This window comes from Dunckerocampus dactyliophorus, chromosome 12 (assembly GCF_027744805.1).
Source record: "Dunckerocampus dactyliophorus isolate RoL2022-P2 chromosome 12, RoL_Ddac_1.1, whole genome shotgun sequence".
NCBI classification, from domain to species: Eukaryota; Metazoa; Chordata; class Actinopteri; order Syngnathiformes; family Syngnathidae; genus Dunckerocampus; species Dunckerocampus dactyliophorus.
The window spans coordinates 16,485,913-16,510,821 of NC_072830.1; the positions used below are offsets into that span (position 1 = coordinate 16,485,913).

General features: G+C 41.6%; 1 protein-coding gene across 4 annotated transcripts in view; it reads right to left on the bottom strand.

Annotated features, from left to right (window-relative positions):
- Positions 1-24,909, bottom strand: part of grik4 (glutamate receptor, ionotropic, kainate 4) — a 418,260-nt gene that overhangs the window by 46,420 nt on the left and 346,931 nt on the right. For all 4 annotated transcript variants that reach the window (XM_054795183.1, XM_054795185.1, XM_054795184.1 and 1 more), the window contains 2 exons: positions 24,630-24,782; positions 20,982-21,086 (listed from right to left, as the gene is read on the bottom strand). In XM_054795183.1, coding sequence (XP_054651158.1) covers positions 20,982-21,086; positions 24,630-24,782 — 258 coding nt within the window. The remainder of the gene's footprint in view (positions 1-20,981; positions 21,087-24,629; positions 24,783-24,909) is intronic.

Genomic DNA, 24,909 nt, shown 5'->3' on the forward strand with positions numbered 1-24,909 from the left:
ATTTTTTTTTTCATAATTATGACTTAATTCACATAATATTTTGACTTCATTCTCATAACATAACTTTTTCTGACACCTAATTTTCCAAAACCTACAACTTCATTCGTTGTTTTATTTTTTTCTCATGTGATCATGACTTTTTAAAAATAAAGTCTTTTTTCTTTGATATTTCAACTCTGTGCTACTAAAATGAATTTATTTTACTTCATAATATTACATTATTCTTGTAAAATTACAACTTTTTCTTGTTAGATTACAATTTTTCTCTCTTAATATTTTTACTTTATTCTTGAAAAATATTTTTTTTTTTTCAATTTTTGCTGTTGTTATTTTTTTCTTTTCATTTTTTTTTGTATTATATTTTTAGACTGTGCCACGGGCCAATAAAAAAACATTCGTGGGCCGCTCTTTGGAAATCCCCGACATAAAGGAAGAGCCAATATCGTTATCGGTTGATATTGGCATTGGTAATGAAGTCCTGGACAATATCGATATATCAGATATCAGTAAAAAGCCAATATCAAGCATCTGTAAACATAAACATAAGATTTTTGTTGTTTTCAACAGTGGTACATGTATGCTGTACATTTGACCTATAGTTTACGTATTTATAAATTAGTACCGATTTAGGATGAATGAGATGTGATTTCTGCAAAAATTAATCGTCAATGTGCGGGGATCCACTGTATACATTTTTGTTCTTTAACACAAGTAATAACATAAGCCTGGAGGACACCGTGTTGCATTGCCGTGACAACTAAGCTGTGTCTCAATTCGCACACTTCCTTACTCGTTGAAGTGCGTCAGTGGAAGCACCCGGATGTTGCGCTCAACACGCCCCAGATTGTGAGTGTGTAAATGAACAACAAATTGCAAACATCATTTCTAGTGAGCAACGACAGTAATCGATTTGGGACAACACTATTTGCACCCTGATAAAGTGAGTACACGGAGTACATATTGATGGAAGCATTCAACGTCAGACACATTTTACTGCGAGATGAGTGAGTACCAATATAGTCATTTTCAGACTTTTTTCAAGAGAAAAAAACGTAAACCAGCTTCATGATTAGATTGCACCTGTGACACAAAGAGATAACACACTATGGAAACTCCAGTGATGGGCGCCACAAATAGAGAATGAGGAAAAGCATGAACCTATATGGTGTTGAAGCAATCACTTCTCCCTGCGTGTTTAGAGCCTATGGCTTGGCTGATCTCAGCGGGAGTCTACGGGGGGCTGAGCATGGGCGGTGACAGAGAGGATAATGGTGTGGGGGTGTCACTGTGACGCCTGCAGGAAAAGGAGGAAAGGAAATGAGCAAGATGAAGGAGCCGTGAGCAGGAAGGGGAGTAAGATGCGGCTATCAGGGAAAGGAACCGGCCCTTCGGTGGCCCTGCCTTCAACTCTCTTTGGGCCGGTCGATGAGAAACGGAGCGGTGCCGTCGGTGAGTCACAGGAAGGGAAAAATGTGTGTAAGCAAGAACGCACACAAGAGAGGAAATATAGTACGTGCCACTGATAAAGTTATCACACAGTCTTTGTGAAACTTCTCTGTACTTGGATGCGTGTACAGTGATATAAGGCGCCGAGTAAAATGCTAAGACACTCTTAATTGCATTGTACTTACAGTACACAAACGCAGCACGGAGATTATGTTTTTACCGGCGTTTATCTGTTTGTTTGCGTTGAAAATATCTTGAAAAGCTCTGAATTGATTTGCATGACATTTTCAGGACTTGTCGGAAATGGCATATGGAAGAACTGATTCAATTTCCAATTCAAAATTCAAGATTTTCCCAAAATGGATCACCGTCTGGACCCAGGATTTTTTTTTAAAGGATTCTTTAACATTGCGTGATAGGACCATTATCAGCTTTTGTGCATATACAAAAAATGGTCTGAGCACTTGGAAAAAAAAATACAGGACAGGTTTCCAATAGGTTCTACAAAATATCAAAGACTGATCCAAAAAATGTAGGATTATCATTTTGGTGTCAATCACGATATGATGCAAATCACATTATAATACACACCTGACCAAAATTTTAAGAGCAGTTGAAAAATTGCAAAAAATTACATTTTGCACTGTTAGATCTTAAGGAAGTTCTAAGTTGAGCTTCCATCCATCCATTTTCTATACCGCTTCTCCTCATTAGGGTCGCGGGGGCATGCTGGAGCCTATCCCAGCTGACTTTGGGCGACAGGCGGGGTACACCCTGGACTGGTTGCCAGTCAATGGCAGGGCACATATAGACAAACAACCATTCACACTCACATTCATACCTATGGACAATTTAGAGTCGCCAATTAACCGAACATGCATGTTTTTGGAATGTGGGAGGAAACCGGAGTACCCGGAGAAAACCCACAAGGAGACAAGGAGATCCCACCTGAGATGGTTTCCACACGGCACAGTGGAGGGGGCACCATCATGAACTGGGGTGCTTTTTCCTTCAGTGGAACAATGGAGCTTGAGGTTGTGCAGAGGCGTCAAACGGCAGCTGGCTATGTGGAGATGTTTCAGGGGAAATCCCTCATTTTTTTTTGTTTTTGTTTTTTTTTTTCACTGTATTTGTCCATATATGTCCTGCAGTTTCATCTTGCACATGATTGGGTACGATCATCACTGCATCGCCAATACTATTGGAAAACACCACCTACTTGATCAACTGCCATTTTTCAGCCTACAAAGACATTTTAGGTCAACTCTACGCTTCCAACATTGTTGCAACAGAATGGAGATAGTCTGATATCATTGACCTCACATATGTCCTTCTGGATGAATGGACAAAAATTTCGCACAGACAAATCCAACAGAATAAAGTCGTATCCTTATTGCAATTAACACAGCAAAATGTGCATTTCATTTTTTTCTACTGTTTTGAGGCTCCACATTAACAGCCAAAACAGTCGTAATTTGTTTGTGAGGCAACGGCATTGCTTAAAACCCTTTAAACCAAACCAATAACCTTTTATCATCGTGGCACGCAGCAGACTGTGCACACATCTATATCAAGAAATCCAACTTGCACATCTGGGCTGTTCTTAATTTGGTATATTTACAATGCAATCACAATAAAAAGCACAGTCTTAGAGTGCTGATGGCTTGGGCGCTGTGTTGCAGAAAAAGGGGTGGAGGCAAGATGAGGAATTGAACATCATAAAAGAGAGGGTAGGAGTAAAAAAACCTGGGGGTGGGTGGGAAGAAAATCAATGAGAAAATATGAGCAGCAGCCAGCTAGGGACGCAGCAAGGAAAAGGAAAGACAGACAGACTGAAAGAGGGTTCATGCAAGTGTAAAATCAAAAGCCAAGCCAAAGAATGTATGACAACATGTAGGATGACGCCCCTATGAGGGAATACCTTCCGCGATGTGGAAATAAAGCTAAGTGCTACAGGGATTAAGGTGGCAGCTCACTCAGGATTCAGCCAGGATTGGTTGATTCTTGCTGTCAGGCGTCATGCTGACAAAAACATCCATCACAAAGGAGGAGGAGCTGTTATCAAGTACAGTATAATGTCCTACAGGCCACTTAAAGCCAGACTAAGCCCTCGGATGGTACAGCGAGAATTTTTATTTTATTTCATTTTCTTGGAAACTATGCCTCGCACTAAAGTCGCACTAAGTTGCACTAAACTTCAGACGTTGGACCAGCCACAAAAATTCAGCATATACACTCCGGATCAATATTTTAAGACGGGTTGAAAAATTGCAAGAATTTCCATTTTGCAATGTTGAATTTTAAGTATGGGATGTGAGACAAAAAAAAAAGGGAGTCAGCAATTTATTGCAAACAAGCACTAAAGTGAAATACGCTGTTCATCCGCTGATCAAAAGTTTAAGACCACAGACTTAAAAAGCCAAAATCTTGACAAAAATGTGGATTCAATGTCATTTTTTGTCAGGTATTCACACTGTCATAATCTCTTGATGGCAAAGGCAAAAGAGCTTTCTCTCTTTGAACGCGGTTGGATTGTTGAGCTGCATAAACAAGTCATCTCACAGTGCGCCATTGCTGCTGAGGTTGGATGCAGAATTTTGTGGTGGTGGCTTGTGGTAGACCCAAAATAATGTCACCAATCCTGAGCCTGAGAATCCGATGACACGAGACTATATTTGACCCAAATGAAGATTGTTACTGGTGCTGAGTGCAGTCCAATAACCATCAGAAGACATCTTCGAGAGAAGAGTTTTAAGAACAAAAACGTCCTCAAAGGCCTCATCTCCTTTAATGCCACAAAATTGCCCATTTTAAATTTTCACGAGAGCACCATACGTGGGACACTGAAAGGTGGAAGAAGGTTTTATTCTCTGATGAGAAAAAAAATGTAACCTTGACGGTCCTGCTGGCATGACAAGGAGATCCCACCTGAGATGTTTTCACAGTCATCATGATCTGGAGTGCTTTTTCCTTCAATGGAACAATGGAGCTTCAGGTCGTGCAGGGTCGTCAAACGGCAGCTGGCTATTTGGCGATGTTGCAGGGGGCATCCCTCGTGACTAAAGGACCTCGTCTGTGTGGTAATGACTGGCTTTTTCAACCGGACAGAAGAAGAAGAATGTCCGGCCATCCAATCGTGACCTCAAGCTGAAACAAACTTGGGTTCTGCAGCAGGACAATGATCCAAAACACACCAGCAAGTCCACCTCTGAATGGCTGAAGAAAAACAAAATGAAGACTTTGGAATGGCTTAGTCAAAGTCCTGACCTGAATCCTATTGAGATGCTGTGGCATGACCTTAAAAAGGCGGTTCCTGCTGGAAATCCCTCTAATGTGGCTGAATTACAGCAATTCTGCAAAGACGAGTGGTCCAAAATTCCTCCACATCGCTGTAAGAGACTCATTGCAAGTTATCACAGACACTTGATTGCAGTTGTTGCTGCTAAGGGTGGCTCAACCAGTTATTAGGTTTTCTCCCTTAATAATAAAACGTTTCATTTAAAAACTGCATTTTGTGTTCAGTTGTGTTGTCATTGACTAATATTTAAATTTGTTTGATGATATGAAACATTTAAGTGTGACAAACATGCAAAAAAATAAGAAATCAGGAAAGGGGCAAACACTTTTTCACACCACTGTATATCAGGGGTGCACACAATATTTCAGCATGTCAATTACAAAATGATCTTCCTCATACTATAAAACATATATAGTGTATAAAATCTACCTGGTAAACTTTGAAATTACTATACTAAATACTAATGATTAGTATTTCACATTTACAGTCAGTTTTGATCAGAGTTTACAGGTCATTAAAATAGTTGATATTATTCAATAATTCACAGTTCAATTCAATATGGCAATAAAGATAACTACACATTATCCCTCAGTAGTTCTGTACATAACCTCAGTGGTATTATTATACACACAGTTCATGTATTACGTCCAGTTAGCATTTGCTATCAAACATTACAGATACACAATAAATGAAAATGTTTATGCAATGCAAAGCAGCCGAAGTCAAGTCAACATATTAAAAAGGTTTCAGCAATGGGCACATTTTACAATTAATCATAAAATAATAGTTTCACAAACGAAAGTGTAGAAAACATGCATTTCTACAGTGGAGTTCAGGACACGGAGCAGAGCCACCCAGCAATTGACTGTTTTTCTACATAACTTAGCCACTACAATTAAATGGACAACTTTTATTACGGATACACGCATTTTACAAGTTAGTTTATCCGTAATCTGAATAATGTTGATGATGAATGTTGCATTTCCGTCTGTCGTTTGAGACTGCATCTGCTCACCACTTAATCTTTGCTGTGGAGGCACAACAGTGAATTAGGAGGGGAGCTTAATGTCAGCTGACATCTACAAAATTACATTTATGACATGGGTGACACATGCGATGTAATGGGCACCCCTGATGTAAATGATACCCAACCCTAATCAATAAGTTGAATTGTTGGCATGTGTTATGCTTTTTCTTTGCAGTACTTATTCAAAGAGCACAACCAGCATGGATGAAAGTGAACTGCACCTCAGTCATATTTAGAGTACACCCACTCTCACTCAGTATCAAAACAAGCATGTGCATGTACACAAGAAAAGCCCTGCAGAAATGTGTGTGTGTGTGTGTGTCGCATGTTTTCTCAGCGGACTAGTGAGCTTTGAGTGAAGCTCTTGCTGGCATGACTCACATGGCAGGATGAGAAGAATCAGGGTGGATTGTGGAGGCATTCACAGGTGCTGAAGTGGGTGGCTGACATTGACGCACAGTGAGGAGGATCGGGCAAAGAAAATGTGGCGACTTTGAAGAAAATAACTTCTTGCAATAGCCTTTTTTTTAAATTAGGTCCAGCTGGAAAAAGACAAGAGGTTCAAACTCTGTGTGTGTGTGTGTGTTACTTCAGACATTTTGCTCCCGATGTGATGATTAAGCTTACCAATGCGTTCATTATGTGGCATCATGATGAAGGTTGCTCTTGCTCGTGTTCAAATAATTATGGCTCAGAATGGAAGAGAGTTTCTTTTGACTGGCAGGCTGGAGCTTCATGTTCTCAGCGTCTCTTGTTAGTAACAAAGCAAACCATAGAAGAGCCGCAGTTGCTTCTCAGCGGGTGAACCCCGACACCACCTACTGTTCACAAAGCCTCATGTGCACTGGCAGGGGTACAACAACAAACAAGGAGCACAGAGGAAGACCTTCTGGCTGCTCTTCTGAACAAACACAAAGAAGGAAATCATACTGACACTATGTTTTATTATGGTGGGTAGGAATTGTGAAGAGGAAGACATTTGTGGCGCCCCGTATGGGTTGAGGCCAAAATGCTTTGGAAGACTTGTTAGCATATGTGTACTACAGACATCCTCAAAGTTTTGTAAATCAGTAGACAACTGCTCAATGACTTACCAATGGATAATTAGATGCATCAGTTGGAACAAGACATGCTAACAAACAAATGAAGGAGAACGAAGGCCTCCTCTATTCACTTCTCAATAAGAAGACCAATTGTATCCATGAGGACACTGCAGGCAGCAAGAAAAGGGAGCGCTGCAGCAAAGCGGAGACAGTGGAGTATACCAAGTGAGCTAATGTTAGCATTTGCGTTTGTAATTTTTTCAGTTGTGTCTGCTCAAATGTTACAATATTGTGGCTGACCAGGTACTAGAAATAGTAACTGCTGGCACCTGCAATGCCAATGGAAAACATCAATAGTAAGTAGGTACGGTGCAGTGGAAAAGAGGCATTGTAACTTCCATCCATCCATTTTCTATGCCGCTTCTCCTCATTAGGGTTGCGGGGTATGCTGGAGTGCGAAGCTGACTTCGGGCGACAGGCAGGCTGCACCTGGACTGCTCGCCAGCCAATCACAGGGCACATATAGACAAACAACCATTCACACTCACATTCATACCTATGGACAATTTAGAGTTGCCAATTAACCTAACATGCATGTTTTTGGAATGTGGGAGGAAACCGGAGTACCCGGAGAAAACCCACGCACACACGGGGAAAACATGCAAACTCCACACGGAAATGTCCAATGAAGATTCGAACCCAGATCTTCCAGATCTCCTGACTGTGACTGTGTGGCCAACAAGCTAACCACTAGACCTTGCTAAACGCATCTGTAATAGATCTGCAGCTACTTGAGAGCTTTGTTGGGAATTTAAGAGTGAAAACTGACAACAGTGGGACGCATTTGGATTATGCAAACGCACATGAACACACACACATACACATAGCCTTGAAAAGACTGTTGAGGGGGATCTTCAACAACAACTCAACATTCTGCTTTTGATCTTATTCCCCATCTCCAGCCAGCAAAGTGTAAACTGAGGAAAACAACAGAAGAACGGGGACTGACGTGTGTCTCACTGAGACCAAACAAAGCACAACGAGTACATGCTCGTGCGTGTGCGTGTGCGTGTGTGTGTGAGTCCCTGACATATCATATTCCATCTGCGTTTCAGAGTGAAGATGCAAATCCAGCAGAGAGAAGGTTGATGACTCAGCCTGACTGCTTTCTTTTCAAATGTGATCCCAACACATGATTGGCTCACTTGAAGTGGTCTTGTGGTCACATGGTGTCTCTATTTGTTGTCCTGCCGACTATGTTTGTTTTTGTTAACCAATAAATCTCAACCAAGACACAGAAAATGGGAAGAAGAAACGTCAGGGAAGAAAATAACATGTCAAAATCTGACGAGGCAAGGCGGTTCAGTTGCAGTGCATTATCATCAACATCAATTGCATGCACACTGACACACTCGCCTTTACATCACTGCTAAAAATGATTGTGTGCATTCAAGCCTGCAGTTCACAAGATGGCATATGAACATGCACATACTCTCCAGTAACGCCAAGCCGGACTTTCCAATTAGACTTGGAAAGCAATGCATTCATGTAAGACACACCTTTCCTCAAAATTCATAGCTTCTTTGACCTGTGTGTCTGCTGGACTGAGGACATCTTTGGAACAGAAGCAGGTCTTTGTGTAATTAACTGGTGCATGCATTCATGCACTGTGTGACATTGTGGGTGTAAACATGAAATCTTTTACAGACTTTCACAGAGGAGAAGTTCAAGTATCTCGGGGTCTTGTTCACGAGTGAGGGAAGATTGGAAAGTGAGATCGACAGGCTGATCGGCGCAGCGTAATAGTAATGGGGTCGCTGTACCAGAACATTGTGGTAAAGAGACAGCTGAGTCGGAAGGCAAAGTTCTCAATTTACTGGTCGACATATGTTCCCACCCTCACCTATGGTCATGAGTTTTGGGTTGTGACCTGAAGAACAAGATTGTGGATGCAAGCGGTCAAAATGAGTTCCCTCCATAGGCAGGCTGGACTCACCGTAGAGATACGGTGAGGAGCTCAGCCCCCAATATACAGGATTAAATACTCAATCAAGAAAAGACTTGAATTTGAGTCAGACTCCCATTTTGTCAAAAAAAGTCACACTTTTGATGTGTTTGGACATGACTTGACAGTATCATCAAAGACTTGCATCTCGACTTGGACTTTGACATTGACTTTGACTAATGACTTGTGACTTGAAAATACTTCAGACACACTCTGTTAATTAGATAAAATGAATGAATGAATGGATCTTGAACGTCTTCGGAAGTTTATTTGTTGTTGTACTGGTTTGCACTGACTAAATCCTGAATGCTACGTCAGCACTCCTTTTCTGTCTTGTCACCCTGGTCTTTTTATATTTAAAAAAATGTAAAAAATGAAAATGCATTGATTGTACATGTCCAATTTAATTGAATGTAATTTATTCGGTAAACACTAAACAGTGCTTATGACTTGTAAGGACCCAAAAATTTGAAGCCTATGACTTTATCTTGACATAACTTTAGACTCGATTTGGACTTGCACGTCTTTACTTCAGACTTGAGTCGCGACTTGAAAAATGAAATACTTGAGACTTACTTGGGACTTGCAAAACACTGACTTTCTCCCACCTCTGCACAGTACTATCCTGGCTGTTATACTGGATCAAGCTATTTGTAGGACGCCATCTGGAGCGGTTTTAAGTGCCCATCTAAAGCGTGTATCACTGAGGCCTGTAAGATGTGTTGCTCTCTGCTGGAGTACGAGTCACATACACCAAAAACAGAGGCGATCCAAGTCCAGTTGTGATGTGTGGAACTCCACTGAGCCCCCATGATGATGTCCTTCTTGAAAGAAAAAGGATGGAGGCAGTCTGGAAGTTGCCGGCCTGCTGTGCCACACCACATATCTCCTCATCCTCTATCTGTCCTCCCTTGCCTCCTCTTCCTCATACTGCCGCAGCAGAGATTGAAGAGAGAGCACCTGCATGCGTGGCTGGCAGCTCAGGTAATAGTGTTCTCAGAGGCAAGAGTACAGAAAAAACAGTGTGGGGGTAAAAAGCAGATTGCCACAATAAAAGTAGAACTGACAGGAAATAAATAAATCCTCTATATAATAATAATAATAAAAAAAACGTTTTAACTGGAGCAAGTCTTGTGTAAATAAAACAGATCCAATCATTTCATGCAAATAAGGAGCGTGGGCCCATGCGGGAAGCGTCCATCACGTACAAGGCAGGCCACCATAAACAGGCCCGTCTCCAACTTTAAGGACGGTGACACAAGGACACCTGGATGGGATGTTGGAGTAATATATCAGGACAGGATATATACACTGACAGGACTGAACTATTTACACTTTATTGATGATCCATTGAGAAGAGATTCACAACGAGGAGATGGAACAGGAATGAGAACACAGGGGGGATAAAAGGTAGAGGACGCCATTAGTAAGAAGAAAAATCAATGAAGGTTTAAGGAAGCAGGTGGCGAATGTTTGGAGGATGAACATGTGGAGCATCTTCATCACTGCTTTGTATTTAGGCAATTCACCGTGAATGCTGCCAATTGGGGACACTCGCTTTCTATTTCAGTAAATCCGCTGGGGGTAGCTTGTTCATTCACCTGGGGGGGGATTTCTATTACCTCACCCACGAAGAATAACATCCATTGAAGGCATCTCAGTTTGAATGGATTTGGCATGACTCAAAATAGGATGACGCTTCAGAGACAACAACTAAAACCCGAGTCAACAATGCTCCTTTTACTACCTGGCAGCGACTTTAAGGTACTCTTTCTATTTCTCAATCAGATTTGTCATTAAAACATTTGAGAATAGACATCTGGAAATAACAAAAATAAACACACATGCCAGACACTGCAGTACTGTACTCCGCAGTCTCCACTTTGCTGCAGCGCTTTCTTGCCGCCCTCAGTCTCCTCTTGGATAAAACGTATTTCTTTAGAGAGAAGTACATTCAGGACATTGCCGTTTTCCTTCATTTTTGTTGTTTGTTAACCTGTTTCCGCTGGAAAAGCAGCGTGGTGTTCAATTTACCAACAGTGGCGGATTACTTTCTCATAAGAGGCAATGGAAACAGAAATAAATTGCTCCAAGGTCAAGCTGTCACCATCGTAAAATCTTAACGCAATTCCAATTTATTTAGGATAGCCCCTTGAGGTGCAGCATCTCGTTTTCGAGGGGATCCCAACTGAATAGATAATATTTTAAGCAACATTTTAACAAGTGTAAAAATAGTTAACCACAATAAAAGACGAATCTTAACTTTGTTGACGAATTCTGAGTCGTAAATAGAAATAAAAATAATTGTAATAATTATGTGGCCATAATTATGCTGGTGTCAGGCTGTCACCATCATAAAACCTAATTTACTTAACTGCACAGACACTGATTCATGTAACATTGAACATACAAGTGTAAAAATAAGTTGACTACAATTAATAATAGCTTGTTTTTTCATGGGCCTGTGGCACAAAAAATGGCAAAACACAGCAAAAAAGCATAATGGAACAAGATCAGACTGCAATGTTGATAATTACAACTACTAACAACACAAAGATGCCTTTCATTATATGTATAGTGTTTTTTTAGCCTTTTCAAAAAAAATAATTTTGGCCAGTTATACAAATTAGATGATGACCGATGACCCACCCCTTCCTCAACTCACCACCACAAATACAGTGCAGTCCGGTGGGAACCACTGAACGCTGAGCTGTGACCAGCGACATGCAGTCACTATTCTTGCTAAGCAGACAATCAAATACATATGAATGTCATATGGGAGGCACTTCCAGTACTGCTGCATCCTGAAGGGTTCAGGCATGTGTGAGCTGCAAGGTGCTTGTCACTGCTGTTCTTCCAGAGAGGAAAAGCAGCAGCAACACTAACTAGCAGAAAGGCAACTGCAAGATAATTTTATGCTCTGTTGTATGAATGAATGAATTTGATTGCCAAACTCACCAGGAACTGATCAGACTTTTGCAACAAAGTAACAGAACTTTGCCTGGAGAAGGAAGAGCCGCATGTACTTCATATACAGATAAAAGGTAAGAACAACAATGTTTTCCAGTTAATAAAAAATTCGGGCTGTCAAATGATAATTTAAAAAAATTCAGATTAATCACGGTTTTCAAATTAATTAATCGTATTATCATATCATATTAACTTACCATTTTCCTATGTACTGTATTTTAAACTAGGAAAGAGTACATTTGGAATACCGGAAGTGAACAAATGTATTGCAATTGATGTGATGGGGGGTAGATATAAATAAGCAGTAACTAATGTAACTTGTATGCATGTCCAAAATAAATTAAACCATTACCATTATCTGAAATATTCCCATTTTTACTGTATTTTAATGAAAGAAAGATAAATGGCAGGGCAGGCATGTTTTGATTGTACAAATTGTACTTCTGCATTAAGAGTTACAAAGCAAGTGATAAGAATATCAACTTATTACTTACTTATCAACTTACTCTTTACATTTCTGTTTATTTGGACCACCCATACACGCATTCGGAGTGTCCGTGAATGCATCTCACGGTCTGTATAGTGACAATGAGGAAGTGTCCTTGCAATGACGAATGGACTAGAGACGTGTTTGTATATATGGTGATGGAATTGCACTGCTGTTGATGTGTTCAGTTGGCTTGCCATGATGCATATGCGTTAATTACGCTAAAAAAATGTACATCATTGGTTTGGTTTGGTTTGGTTTAGTTTTATTTGAACATGCATGAAGGTTACAATGGAATACATGTCATGAATCATTGCACAGTTCCACATGTCCAAAAGGAGTAGGAAGAAGCAAAGCTTATTTACCTACCCCACCCCATCCATTCCACATCTTGTGCAGTACAAATTATTCACTTCCTGCATTCCATGTAATATTTTTATATAATAATCATAATTTCCAGTATAATAATCAAGACTCTTCTGCCTTATATTTAGCAAACATCAACTGCTTGTATTGTTTTTTGAATTTGCTCATCTCAGTACGTTGTTTGAGTAATTAATGAAAAATATTAGTTACCGTGTTAACGCGCTACTTTTGACAGCCCTAAAAAAAAAAAAGAAGTATCTGAAAACAATTTGAAGACATTTTTTTTTCAACAAAGGTGAATTATTCTCCTCTTTTTCTCGTTATCCTCTCTATCCTCTTAATGAGCAACCTGTATTAACATTGCTGTGGATATGAGCCTGCATAGTGAGGCTTGTGCATCTGTTTAATCTGGATAAATGTTGGCAATATAAGGTACATAAGCCAAACAAAAAGCAAAACATGCGAGCTAAAACTGTGCTTTTGGAAAGTACTGCATGTCCTTACAATTGTACTCCTACTTGTGGTGGCATTATAGAAAAAGCAGTATGCACAAAGTTCAAGTGGCATACAATGATGGCATGAGGATGCTGCTTACCACCCTGTGCTGTTGCGCTACGGAACCTCATGTAGCCTACAGATGTAAGTGGAGGCTAACACGCTCCGTAAATGGCATCACATACACTCTGTACCAACCCTGTACAAAGCTCCGTCAGGTTCTTTTCTAGTTTGTGGAAACACTGGCACCTTACCTTATACAAGTATAGCAATGGATAACCATCTTTTACTATGTCTTGTTGGTGATGTCTGTTTTGTTTTTAATGTTCTATGGATGTATGTGTCTGAAATAAATTTGTTGATGATGATGATGATATGCTGACATCTTGTGAGAGGTTGTACGTGACAGCGGTTAGAATGCCAAAGTTTAAACAACTTTTAGAGGCTTTAACTCCATAAGCCATTGGATACTAAAGCACTGCTGGGTGAGAAAAGGGACTCATGGCTGCCTATACAATCACAGCCTGTCTTCAACCCCAAAAAAGAGATTTGATGTGCTGTTTCGCTCCCTCTTTGCTGTTTGCTTTCCCACAGTCTTTTGACTAAGTGCTTGTATGAGGAAACTTAATTAGTGATTGCCTCCTCTGCAGGAGCTGTTCGCAGCCTGGTAGCTCCCTGCTATGAACACGTGTGAACAAAGCAACAGTACTGCAATAATGGCTCATTTTATAGTGTCCTGTATTTAAGAGACAGGCTCCATGAGGACAAAGAGGGCCGGTATAGGAGAGGCTGCAGAGGCTGGGAGTTTGTTTTGGAAGACACTTCTGAATCTGTTAAAAATGCATAGATGGCAGCGTGTGTGTAGCCAAGAAGCAAGTGGCGGCGTCGGCGTCTGGCATCATCCCCATCAGTGCTCACGCATAACTGCTGATGTGCACGCAAAGAGAAAAAGCCAACATGCAAACAGTGCTGCCAACTGATGTCAGATTGATCAGTCTGCAAGCCGCATGCTCACCCCAGCCCAGCGCCCCTCGATGCAATCCAGCAAACACATGATGTGGCCGTCCATTCTAGCAACAATTACTAATGATACTGGAGAGGAAAGACAGATGAGAGGGAGAGAGAGTGCCTTGAGAGCAGAGTGATATTAGCCATTTATATATCAGCAACGATACTGTTTTACAGCCGACTCCTGCTGTTCATACCATCTGGAGAATAAAAAACACGCCAGCAGACTCCTCCTTTAACTTACTCATTATGGGATGTAAGTAGCAAAGACATCCAGCCAATTCCATCAAAATAATATGATTAGGCATTCCCAGATGATAAAAGGGTCAATTGCATTTAGTAAGAGGTCTGATGACAGTTAAATTGAAATGGAAAAGCCTCCTGCTGTTTCATTAGGATGCATACATTCATAATGCCCTCCTACTTTTTCTACCACTTTTTCTTTCTTTCCACATCCCCTATTACGCAAAGTCGACTTTGAATGATGTTCTAACAGTGCTATGTGTCCCTAGAGACGATTTAAGACCACCAAACATGGGAAAACTTTTCCTTCACTTGTTTGTTTTTCTTCAGCGAACCTAGCATGATGTTGCTGTTAAAATATGAGTGTGATGTTAGCTCACATAGTGTAGCTCACATAGCTACTGTTGCTAACGTTTGCCTCCTCCTGTCCCGCTCCTTAATGTTACATTGTTGTATGTGATTTATTACGTTGGACACGTGCAGTCGTTCCTCGCCACTTTGCAGTTTGAATTTTGTGGCTTTTAATTAATAAATCATGCTGTTTTGTGGTTGAATACAACCTGTTACATATTTTTTGCCTAAAGGAAGAATTTTCAAGTATAAAAATGGCTAAATGAACTAAAATACAAATATAAGGCATTTAGAAGACGCATTCAAATTGTGATATGCAGTATTCTACACTGGTCACTAGGTGTCAGTAGGTGAAACATACATGAGCCAGACGAGAAAATAACACAGAGCGATTGGGAGGTCTGACTTTTTTTGTGTCAAACCATTTTGTGATGCAAATGTATTAGTCTTTTGAAAGCATTTTGTTTTAAGAAGCAAAACGCTTTACTTCTGTGACCCCACCAACTATCCGGAACTACTTTCTTCAACACCAAAAACAAAACTAACCAGAACTCGGCTCACCGGACAAAGTGGGGGAAAAATCACTGTTGATGCACTACAATCCTGATGGCCATGTCATACAACTTCATTTAAAGGGCTTACTATAAGAAATGGTCTATATTGCAGCATCAAGGCGAGATTTTTGCCAACGCACTTGCAATACATAGTGTAATGTGGGACCTCTGACACTTATCATATAACATGGGACTTTCAACAGTTTCTTGTGGGTAAAACCAGGCCGCAGTGTTATCCTTGGAGAAGCAGCTGCTTCATTTACTTTCCAAGATATCATATTTCTCGCTTCACTGCACTGGCCACCTACAAAATTTAGAAATGAGTTTAAAATTCTCCTCAGCACATACAAAGTACTACATGGCCAGGCATCAATGTACCTTCAAGAGCTTTCGGTGCTTTATCAACCTATTACAACGCTACGCTCCCAGAGCTTACACTTACTTATGCTCCCAAGAATCTTTAAAAGTAGAATAGGAGGCACAGCCTTCAGCTATCAGGCTCCACTCTTGTGGAACCATCTTCCCCATTCAGTCTGGGGGGCAGAGACTCTCTTTATTCAAAAGTAAACTTAAAACGTACCCTTTCGCTAAACTTATAGCCAAGCTTGGCTCAGACATGTCCCGGTCATGTCTTAGTTACGCTGCTATTGTTAGATGTACAGATGTGTCATCCTCATCCATGTAGTATGTTACGAGTGAGCCTTGCCCTCAACCGTAATAGATTGGTTTGTGCCTCCCCTCCCTGCCCTCACCTCAAAGACGTTGCATGGGAGGAGGTGGAGGATGAGCGACAAGCCTGGTCCAGCGGAGCAGTCCCTTACCCCCATAAAACCCCCAATTAGGTCTTCCCTTAACCCCTAAACTACTCACCATCCATAGTGCGTTACTAACCTTTCCTTGTCTTTTATTCTCTTCCCTGTGGTTGCAGCTGATGAGAGCACCATTGCACCTTCACATTTATCTGCTCATTACTGGTGGTGGTGAGGCCGGTGACGCGGACCATTATTGTCATTGTTGTTATGGGACTATTACTGGTTTTGAGACGGCTGTTGTCGTGCCCCTTGTTCTCTCTAAACCTCTCAGTTCGAGTTCTCTATCTACCCTCTGTTCCTCAAGTCTGTTTATCTCAACCCAACTGTTCGAGACAGAGAGCCACCCCACAGAGCCTGGGTCTCCTTTGGTCTTCTTTGCCACCATTGCCAAGTGCTTGCTTATGTACGGTTCAGTTACTATTCTTTAATGTATGAGGAGTGTGATTTTAGACCTGCTCCATTTGTAAAGTGCCTTGAGATAACTTCTGTTGTGAATTGACGATGTACACTCCTTATCAAAATGTTAAGACCAGATGGAAAATTGTAAGAATTTGGATTGGCACTCTTGGATCTTAAGGAGATTCTAATTAGAGCTTCAAATGCAAAAAGAAGAAATGGGAATGAGCTTACGGTATCACTCAGACACTGTGAACAGCCAGCGTTTTGGCATGACGACTATTTTGATGAAAAATATTCCGAACAAAGTCGACAAGCTAACTCTAGTGTTTGTTTACTCTGCTAAGATGAGAGCCGTCTCTACGCCGATGTCACCTGGGAAACGCCGAACGACTGCCGAACAACATGGCCGCCGACACTTACAAAAATGTCAATTTTACTAATTTAACACTCACTTTCAAAAAAGCAAACAACATAGAACATAATTACAAATAGGCTGCTCAAAAGATCAAAAGTTTACGACCACAGCCTTTAAAAGCCAAAATCTTGGCAAAAATGTGGATTCAATGTCATTTTCTGTCAGGTACTGACACTTTCATGAGCTCGTGATGGCAAAGGCAAAAAAGCTTTCTCTCTTTGAACAAATTTGACAAGTTGACCTGCATATGCAAGTCCTTTCGCAGTGCGCCATTGCTGATGAGGCTGGACCCAGTAAGACAGTCATTTGAAACTTCTTCAAAGATCCTGAGGATTATGGAACAAAAAAGTCAAGTGGTAGATTCGAAAAAATGTCACCGGCCCTGAGCCGGAGGATCTGATTGAATATCCGTTAAGACACGGGACCATCATCGACCCAAATGAAAGTTGTTACTGGTGCCGAGTGCAGTCCAACAGCCATCAGACGGCATCTGTGGGAGAAAAGTCTTAAGAACAGAAACAATGTCTTCAAAGGCCTCACCTCTTTCAATGCCACAAAATTGCCCATTTGGAATTTGCACAAGAGCCCCAAACCTGGGACACAGAAAGGTGGAAGAAAGTTTTATTCTCTGATGAGAAAAAATGTAACCATAACAGTCCTGATGGCTTCCAACGTTACTGGCATGACCAGGAAATTCCACCTGAGATGTTTTCCACATGGCAGAGTGGAGGGGGTGCCATTTTGATCTGGGGTGCTTTTTCCTACAATGGAACAATTGTGCAGGTGCGTCAAACGTCAGCTGGCTATGTAGAGATGTTGCAGGGGGCATCCCTCATGACTGAAGGCCCTCATCTGTGTGGTAATGACTTTTTCAACAGGACAACGCTGCAGTTCACAATGCCCTCCTGACAAAGGAATAATCCAGAGGAATAAACTCACTCTTTTGGACCATCCTGCGTGTTCCCCTGATCGAAATCCAATTGAGAACATTTGGGGATGGATGGCAAGGGAAGTTTACAAATATTGACATCAGTTCCAGGCAGTGGATGCCCTCCGTGAAGCCATCTTCACCACCTGGAGCAACATTCCCACTAGCCTGCTGGAAACATCGGCATCAAGCATGCGCCAACACATTTTTGAGATGATGATCAAGAATGGCACAGCGACTCATTAAAACTTAAAAAAACTTAAAACTTTTGATCAGCTGATGAACAGCCTTGGTTGTTTGTAATAAATTGCTTACTCAAAAATGTTTTTGTCTCACTCCCATTTCTTCTTTTTGCATTTTGAAGCCCTACTTAGAACCTCTTTAAAATCCAACAGTGCAAAAAGCAAATTCTTGCATTTTTTTCAACTGGTCTTCAAAATTTGATCCTCAAAAAATAAAAATAAAAAGCAAAACATGCGTAGTTAAACCTCTGGATTTTTGTGCAGAGAATCAAGTTGCACTGAAGTCTCATACAGAGCTTCAAATGTTCATGCTTTAATAGTGTGGAGGTGTGCAGAAGGGTTGAGTGCGTTTGGCTGGGAGGTGGCAGTGAGCCAACTTTCTTATCTCTGCCAAAACCTTCACACCTTGTTTTTTTTTTTTGTTTGTTTGTTTGTTTAAGCCCCCGAGTGCCCAAAGCTAGCAGTATGTGGTGCACGAGGTGTTAGTCAACAAAAAAAAAAACAACACATCTAAAGCCCTGCCTTCCCACATGAGCGTAACCAACTTCGGCTTGAAATCCCCGTATTTGACATGATTGCGTTAGCCTCATCTTACACTGGCCTGGTGCCAGCGTAAAGACAGGAGACACAAGGAGACACAGACAAGGTTGATGAAAGCAGATGAGCTGATGCCTCATGAGGTAGCATCTTGAAAAAATTGTTACAAAGCAACACCCTTCCATTAGCATAATAGCTGCAGTGGACAGGTGAGCAGCATATGCATTTGCAGGATTACACTCAATGGCTTTACAACAGGATTTAAAGCAGAAAGTGATATAAAGTCTCGGCACTGACAGAAAACAGGAGGGCTTAAACGCTGCTCTTTGTCATAATCTCTGCTCTTCGTGCATAAGAGGATGTAAGAATAGAAGATGCCGGTAATCACTTATTATCCCATCACAGCAGCAGCGTGGAGGAGAGGACACGGGGGACTCTGAATGAGGAGGAATGACTATAAAGTGTTTGTTGGACAAAGGGAGCTTAGATGATCAGCTTTGTGTGTGATTGTGTATGTATCCACACAGATCTGCTGGCTTTGGCAACCCATGATAACTAAGTGGTATGGTCTCACCAGATTATGCATTTGTCTGCAAGTACACAGCACACATACCTCATTGACTAATACAAGGGGTTAGATTCTCTTTACACTTGTGTAATAGTTAAAGGCGCTATTGTAACACAATATTGTAACGCATTGGCCTACGATGATGTATGCAAGTGTAAAAATGTCTGACCAAGTGTGCCCAATAAACAAGGATGGACATAAACTGGCCATAACATTAGGTACACTTAATCTAATGAGGTCACTGACTGGCCACAGCATTAATTGAGCAATGTAATGAGATCCTAAACAACAGCTGTATCAAAATGATCTTGTAAAAAACTGATGTCATGCAAGATTATAAATGCAGCATAACCTGCAATGACCTCACTATTATTAGCCTTCATGAACGGTTTTATCTCAATCCCCTTATGTCTAGCTAGCTCATCTATTTGAGGCCATACGGCGTCTCTGCTGCTGATTTCTATCTCACATCACCACTTTTTGCCTCCCATCCATAATTCGCATCCACTCTTCATTCCTAAGCTTTCTCCTGCTGCCGCTGACTTCTGCATGGGTTCCACTGGTGCATTTTAAGCAGGCCTTGATGGATGGGAGAGAATTGAGCAATGGCTTCTTTCTCCCGCTTAGAAAAAAAATGATGTTCCCCTGTTAGTCTTGGATTTTGAGGTGGTTTCCCAGGAATGATGAAAACAATAACGTCATAAAATGGTTACGGCTGCTGTAAAATATGTTGCATTGCTGGAATGGCAGGATGGCTGTTTCTCTCAAGCACACACACAAATCTGGTGCGCAAATATGATTTGACACATGCTGCCTGATGACAAATACACAGCAAAAACATAAACGCAACACTTTTTTATATTTGTTTCCACATTTGTTATGATTTTCTATGCGCACAAAAGGCATGTTTCTCTCAAATATTGTTCACAAATCTGAGCATTTCTCCTGCGTTGAGATGATCCGTCCACCTATTGCACAGGTGTAACTTAGGCTGGTCACAATAAAAGGCCACTCCAAAATCACACAGCATAATATCACAGATGTCGACGGAGCGTGCGCTAGGCATGCTGACCGCAGGAATGCCCCGTGACTTGAATGTTTCTCTCTACCATAAACCGCCTCCGAAGGCATTTCAAAAAATTTAGCAGTCCATCCAACTGGCCTCACAAACCCAGATAACGCGTAACCACACCAGCTCCAGGACCTCCATATTCAACATCTTCTCCTCTGGTAATTTGGAGAGATGTTCTCTTGATAGATGAATACAGTAAAACTGTACACCTCGGAGTGGCCTTTTATTGTGGCCAGACTAAGACACACCTGCTGTCTAATCGGTATCTTGATATGCCACACCTGTGAGGCGGATGAATCATCTCGGCAAAGGCCGTTCCATTTCTATGCATGCTTCTTCTCAAAGACCCAAGGTTTCACATGTCTTTTAGGTCTTGCAATATACATTATAGACATTAACAGTAAAGTGGACTTAATGAGATAATTTTGGAGTGGCCTTTTATTGTGGCCAGACTGAGACACACTGTGAGGTGGATGGATTACCTTGGCAAAGGAGAAGTGCTCACAGACACATTTAGACAGGTTTGTGAAAAATATTTGAAAGAAATAAGCCAAAGGCTTTAGATCTTTGAGTTCAGCTCATAGAAATGAGAGCAAAAACAAGTGTTGCCTTGATATTTCTGCTGAGTGCATGAAATAGCATTTTTTTTTTACCATTTTAATGATTGACTTCTGCAATTCACCCATACAAACTGGACTTGTGGCCGTCACTTTACCTGCCTTAGGCCGTCCCTGCCGCTCTGCATGATCCTCAGGGCGTAGTTGGAGCGTTGTCCTTTGCTGTTGAATTCAATGTGGCCTGTGAGCCCTTCCAGTTCTACCTGTCCAACAAAGAGACAGCAGCACATGAAAGGGCCTCTTCATTCAACCCTCTCAGCTGTGATTATGACAGATGATACTGGAGGTGACAGGCTGCCAGCCACTCTCTCTCTATCTGCGCATTTTTTTCTACTCTGCAGAAAAATGTCATATTCAGAATAATAATTTGAAGATGGAGCCATAATAGCTCAATAGCGAGGTGGGTGGAGGGCAAACCCTGCTCAGAGCATGGGATGATGCCTATAGGACAGGAGACCAGCAGGCCTATAAAGAGGCATGCTGGTCCTTGCACATAGGCATCAAGAACACCACGAAGAGCGCATCCAGGAACCTCAATAGCAGCAACTCTACTGTAGGACATGTTGCAGGGGATTGTTGCATGACAGCAGCATGTCATCTGACTCCTCAGACAGCACCTTATTGGACACCCTGTACCAGCTCTTTGCCCACTTTGAACATGGAAACCCACACCTATCCTACACTTCTGGAGAGGTCCAGCTGCAGCAGCAGTAGGTACCCTGCGCGAGGAAAGCAGCCGGTCCACAGTGTGACAGGAAGGGTGCTTAAGGGATGCGCAGACCAGCTAGCAGAGGTTTTCACCATCATCTTCAACCTCTCGCTACTGCAGTCTGTAGTCCCCACTTGTCAGACATTGTTCCAGTGCCCGAGAAGAACACAGTGAGCTGCCTGAACGACTATGCACAGTTGCTCTCACACCCGCAACCATCAGACATCAGGAGAAACTCATCCTGCCTCCCACCAGTACAAACACTGTACCTGGCACAGTCATTGACTCTGGACTGAACACTGAAGCCAATTGGGAGGCCGTCTATAAAAAAGGGACATCGGCGCCTGCACTGTCTCAGGAAATTGGCTGTTTTCAACATTGAGAAGAGTCTTGTGACTTTTATTGCACTTTTATTGAATCACTTTTATCTTTCTGTTTACTGTCTTGGTTTGGAAATGTGCCTGCAAAAGATAAGACGGTCCTCAATCAGATTTTCAAATGGTCTGGCAAGCGGACTGGACAGTCACAGGTGAGCTTGGAATCACTTTACACCAAGCAGCGGGTTGGAAACAGAGGTCTCGTATTATGCAGGACCCGCCCCGCCCCTTGAACCACCTGTTTCAGTCTCTGCCATCACGACAGAGACTGGTGGTCCAAAATGCAGATCTGATGCCTCTCTCATACCTGGATAATTCCAACACCGATATGAGGATGCTGTTTGTGGATTTCAGCTCGGGATTTAATTCAATTCTACCCCATAAACTGGTTTCAAAGCTGAGCGTCAGCAGCTCACCGTGCACCTGGACACTGGACGTCCTCAGCAACACACCCCAAAACGTCAGAATGGTATTTAACACCTCCTCCACTCTCATCCTGAACACAGGAACACCTCAGCGATGTGTCCTCAGTCCCCTCTTCTACTCCCTCTTCACACGTGACTATTCTTCCTTTCGCCCGAGCAACACCTTTGTCAAATTTTCTGCCAACACTAGCCTTGTAACACTGATAAGCGACGACGAGAAGTTAGCCTACAGTTAGGAGGTCCGACATCTCCAGCGATGGTGTGGAATTGACAACCTGGACCTGACTATAGCCAAGAGGAAAGATATGGTCATGGACTTGTCAAAATCCTGGAGCATGGAACACACCGCCTTGATGGAGAGGCCGTCGAAAGGGTAGAAAGCTTTAAATCCCTCGGAGTCCACATCTCAGGAGACCTCACCTGGTCCACCAACATTTGTTATCAGGTGAAGAAAGTATGCATAGGAATGTACTTTCTCAGGAAACTACATCAAGCCCAGCTCCCCCAATACCAGCTGAAAAACATCTACAGATCCACCGCAGAAAGCCTCCTGACCTACTGCTGTACAGGAGGGACCTGCAGCAGGTTGTGAAAGCAGCAGAGTGGGTGATTGGCTTCACACTACTCCCCACCCCAGTGACATTTACACTGGCTCTTGCAGAAAGCCAGTGGACTTACCAAGGACCTCAACCCCAAACCTCTGGAGGAAGTTATGGGATATTAAAGACTAGATGAAATGAAAATAAATAGCAATGCCGCAGACTACTATCCATCCATCTTCTATGCCGCTTATCCTCTGGAGCCTATCCCAGCTGACTTCAGGCGAGAGGCGGGGTACACCCAATATATATAGACAAACAACCATTCACACTCACATTCATCCTCACATTCATGGAGTCGCCAATTAACCTAACCTCCATGTTTTTGGAATGTGGGAAGTACCTGGGGAAAACCCACACACACATGGGAGAACATGCAAACTCCACACAGAGATGCCCAACGGAGATTCGAACCCTAGTCTTCCCGATCTCCTGACTGTGTGGCAAACATGCTAACCACTAGGCCACCTTGCCTCGCAGACTACCATTTATATCCAAATATGGCCGTACAGTATTCCCAATTTCGAAATAATTGTGTGTTATTGATCTTCTACTTTTATTTTCAATGCTGCTAATTAGGAAGAGATGCCAAACTGAATTTCATCCTGTGACAGTAAAGTTCTATTCTGTTCTACAATGTGACGCATCCACAGCCAAATAGGAGAGCCGTTGGCAATATTTGTGTCTACCATACAACACGCTCACGTATTTTACACCGATTACTCAAAACAGGAAAACACAAAACACCCTTTATCTAAGCGCTGTCCACTTTCTTACAGTATAAGAAAGACATGGTGACCTGGCTTAGTAGCGAAACTAACAGCTTAGCTACGAAGTACTATTATGGCTGTAGTGTAAAGAAAAAAAAAAGGTCAAAATAGTCATAATTTTACAAGAAAAATGTCATATCACAAAGAAAACATTTACATGGGGAAAGTTTATATGGGGAAAAATACTTGAAAAACATATGTTTACAAGAATAAAGTTGTAATATTACAACCATCAATGTATACCTAGCCAACATATACATTGAAAACTTTACTGATTGTAATATTAAAACGTTTTTCTTGATAAAATACATATTTACTATTGTAATATAACATTTTTGTTATTAGTTTAACAATACAAAAAACTCTACTGTCTATTAAATTTACATGTGAATAATTGTGATTTTATTTTGATATTACAAAACGTTTTGGGATTTTTTTTGTGATTTAAAAAAAACCCTTCATAAAATACATATTTATTCCCTGAAAATTAAAATTGAAAATAATTTTACAACTATATTCTCTCAACAGTACAATAGAACACCTACATTCTGCTCATATATAAAATGTGATTTTGCCCTCATAAAATTTGCCCTTACAAAATTACAATTAGACTTCATTGATGTAATATTTCGATTTTTTTTACTGGAAATTTCCCACCTTTATTATTATAATAATCCGACTTTAAACAGGTTGGCCTCACAGGAGGTCGTGAGTTTGTATCGCCATTGGAACGTCTCTGATAAAATGTTCCCCATTTTGATTGACCACCTATGAACCCTCTGAAAAAAATACCTAAGATAATTAGTCGCCAACATTTTTGTATTATTATAATTTATTAAAGTCACATCCGGTGTGGCCCAACTTACCATCCTAAGATAATTCATGAGGCTGGTGCCGTGCTCCCAGATTTTGGAGGACTTGCAGGAGAGCTGAGTGGCACCTACATTTTGGCTACGGTTCAGCTCCTGGACCGCTGCCACCACCACGTACACGGCATCAAAGAGGAGAGCCGAAGAAAGCTGCAGAAGACGGAAGAGGGAGGGAGGAGAATGCATTATGCATACACAAACACACACGTATACAAGTATATACCACAACAAACTGCCAGTGGAAGGTGTGAGTACTGGTTGGCGTTCAGTGAGGGGT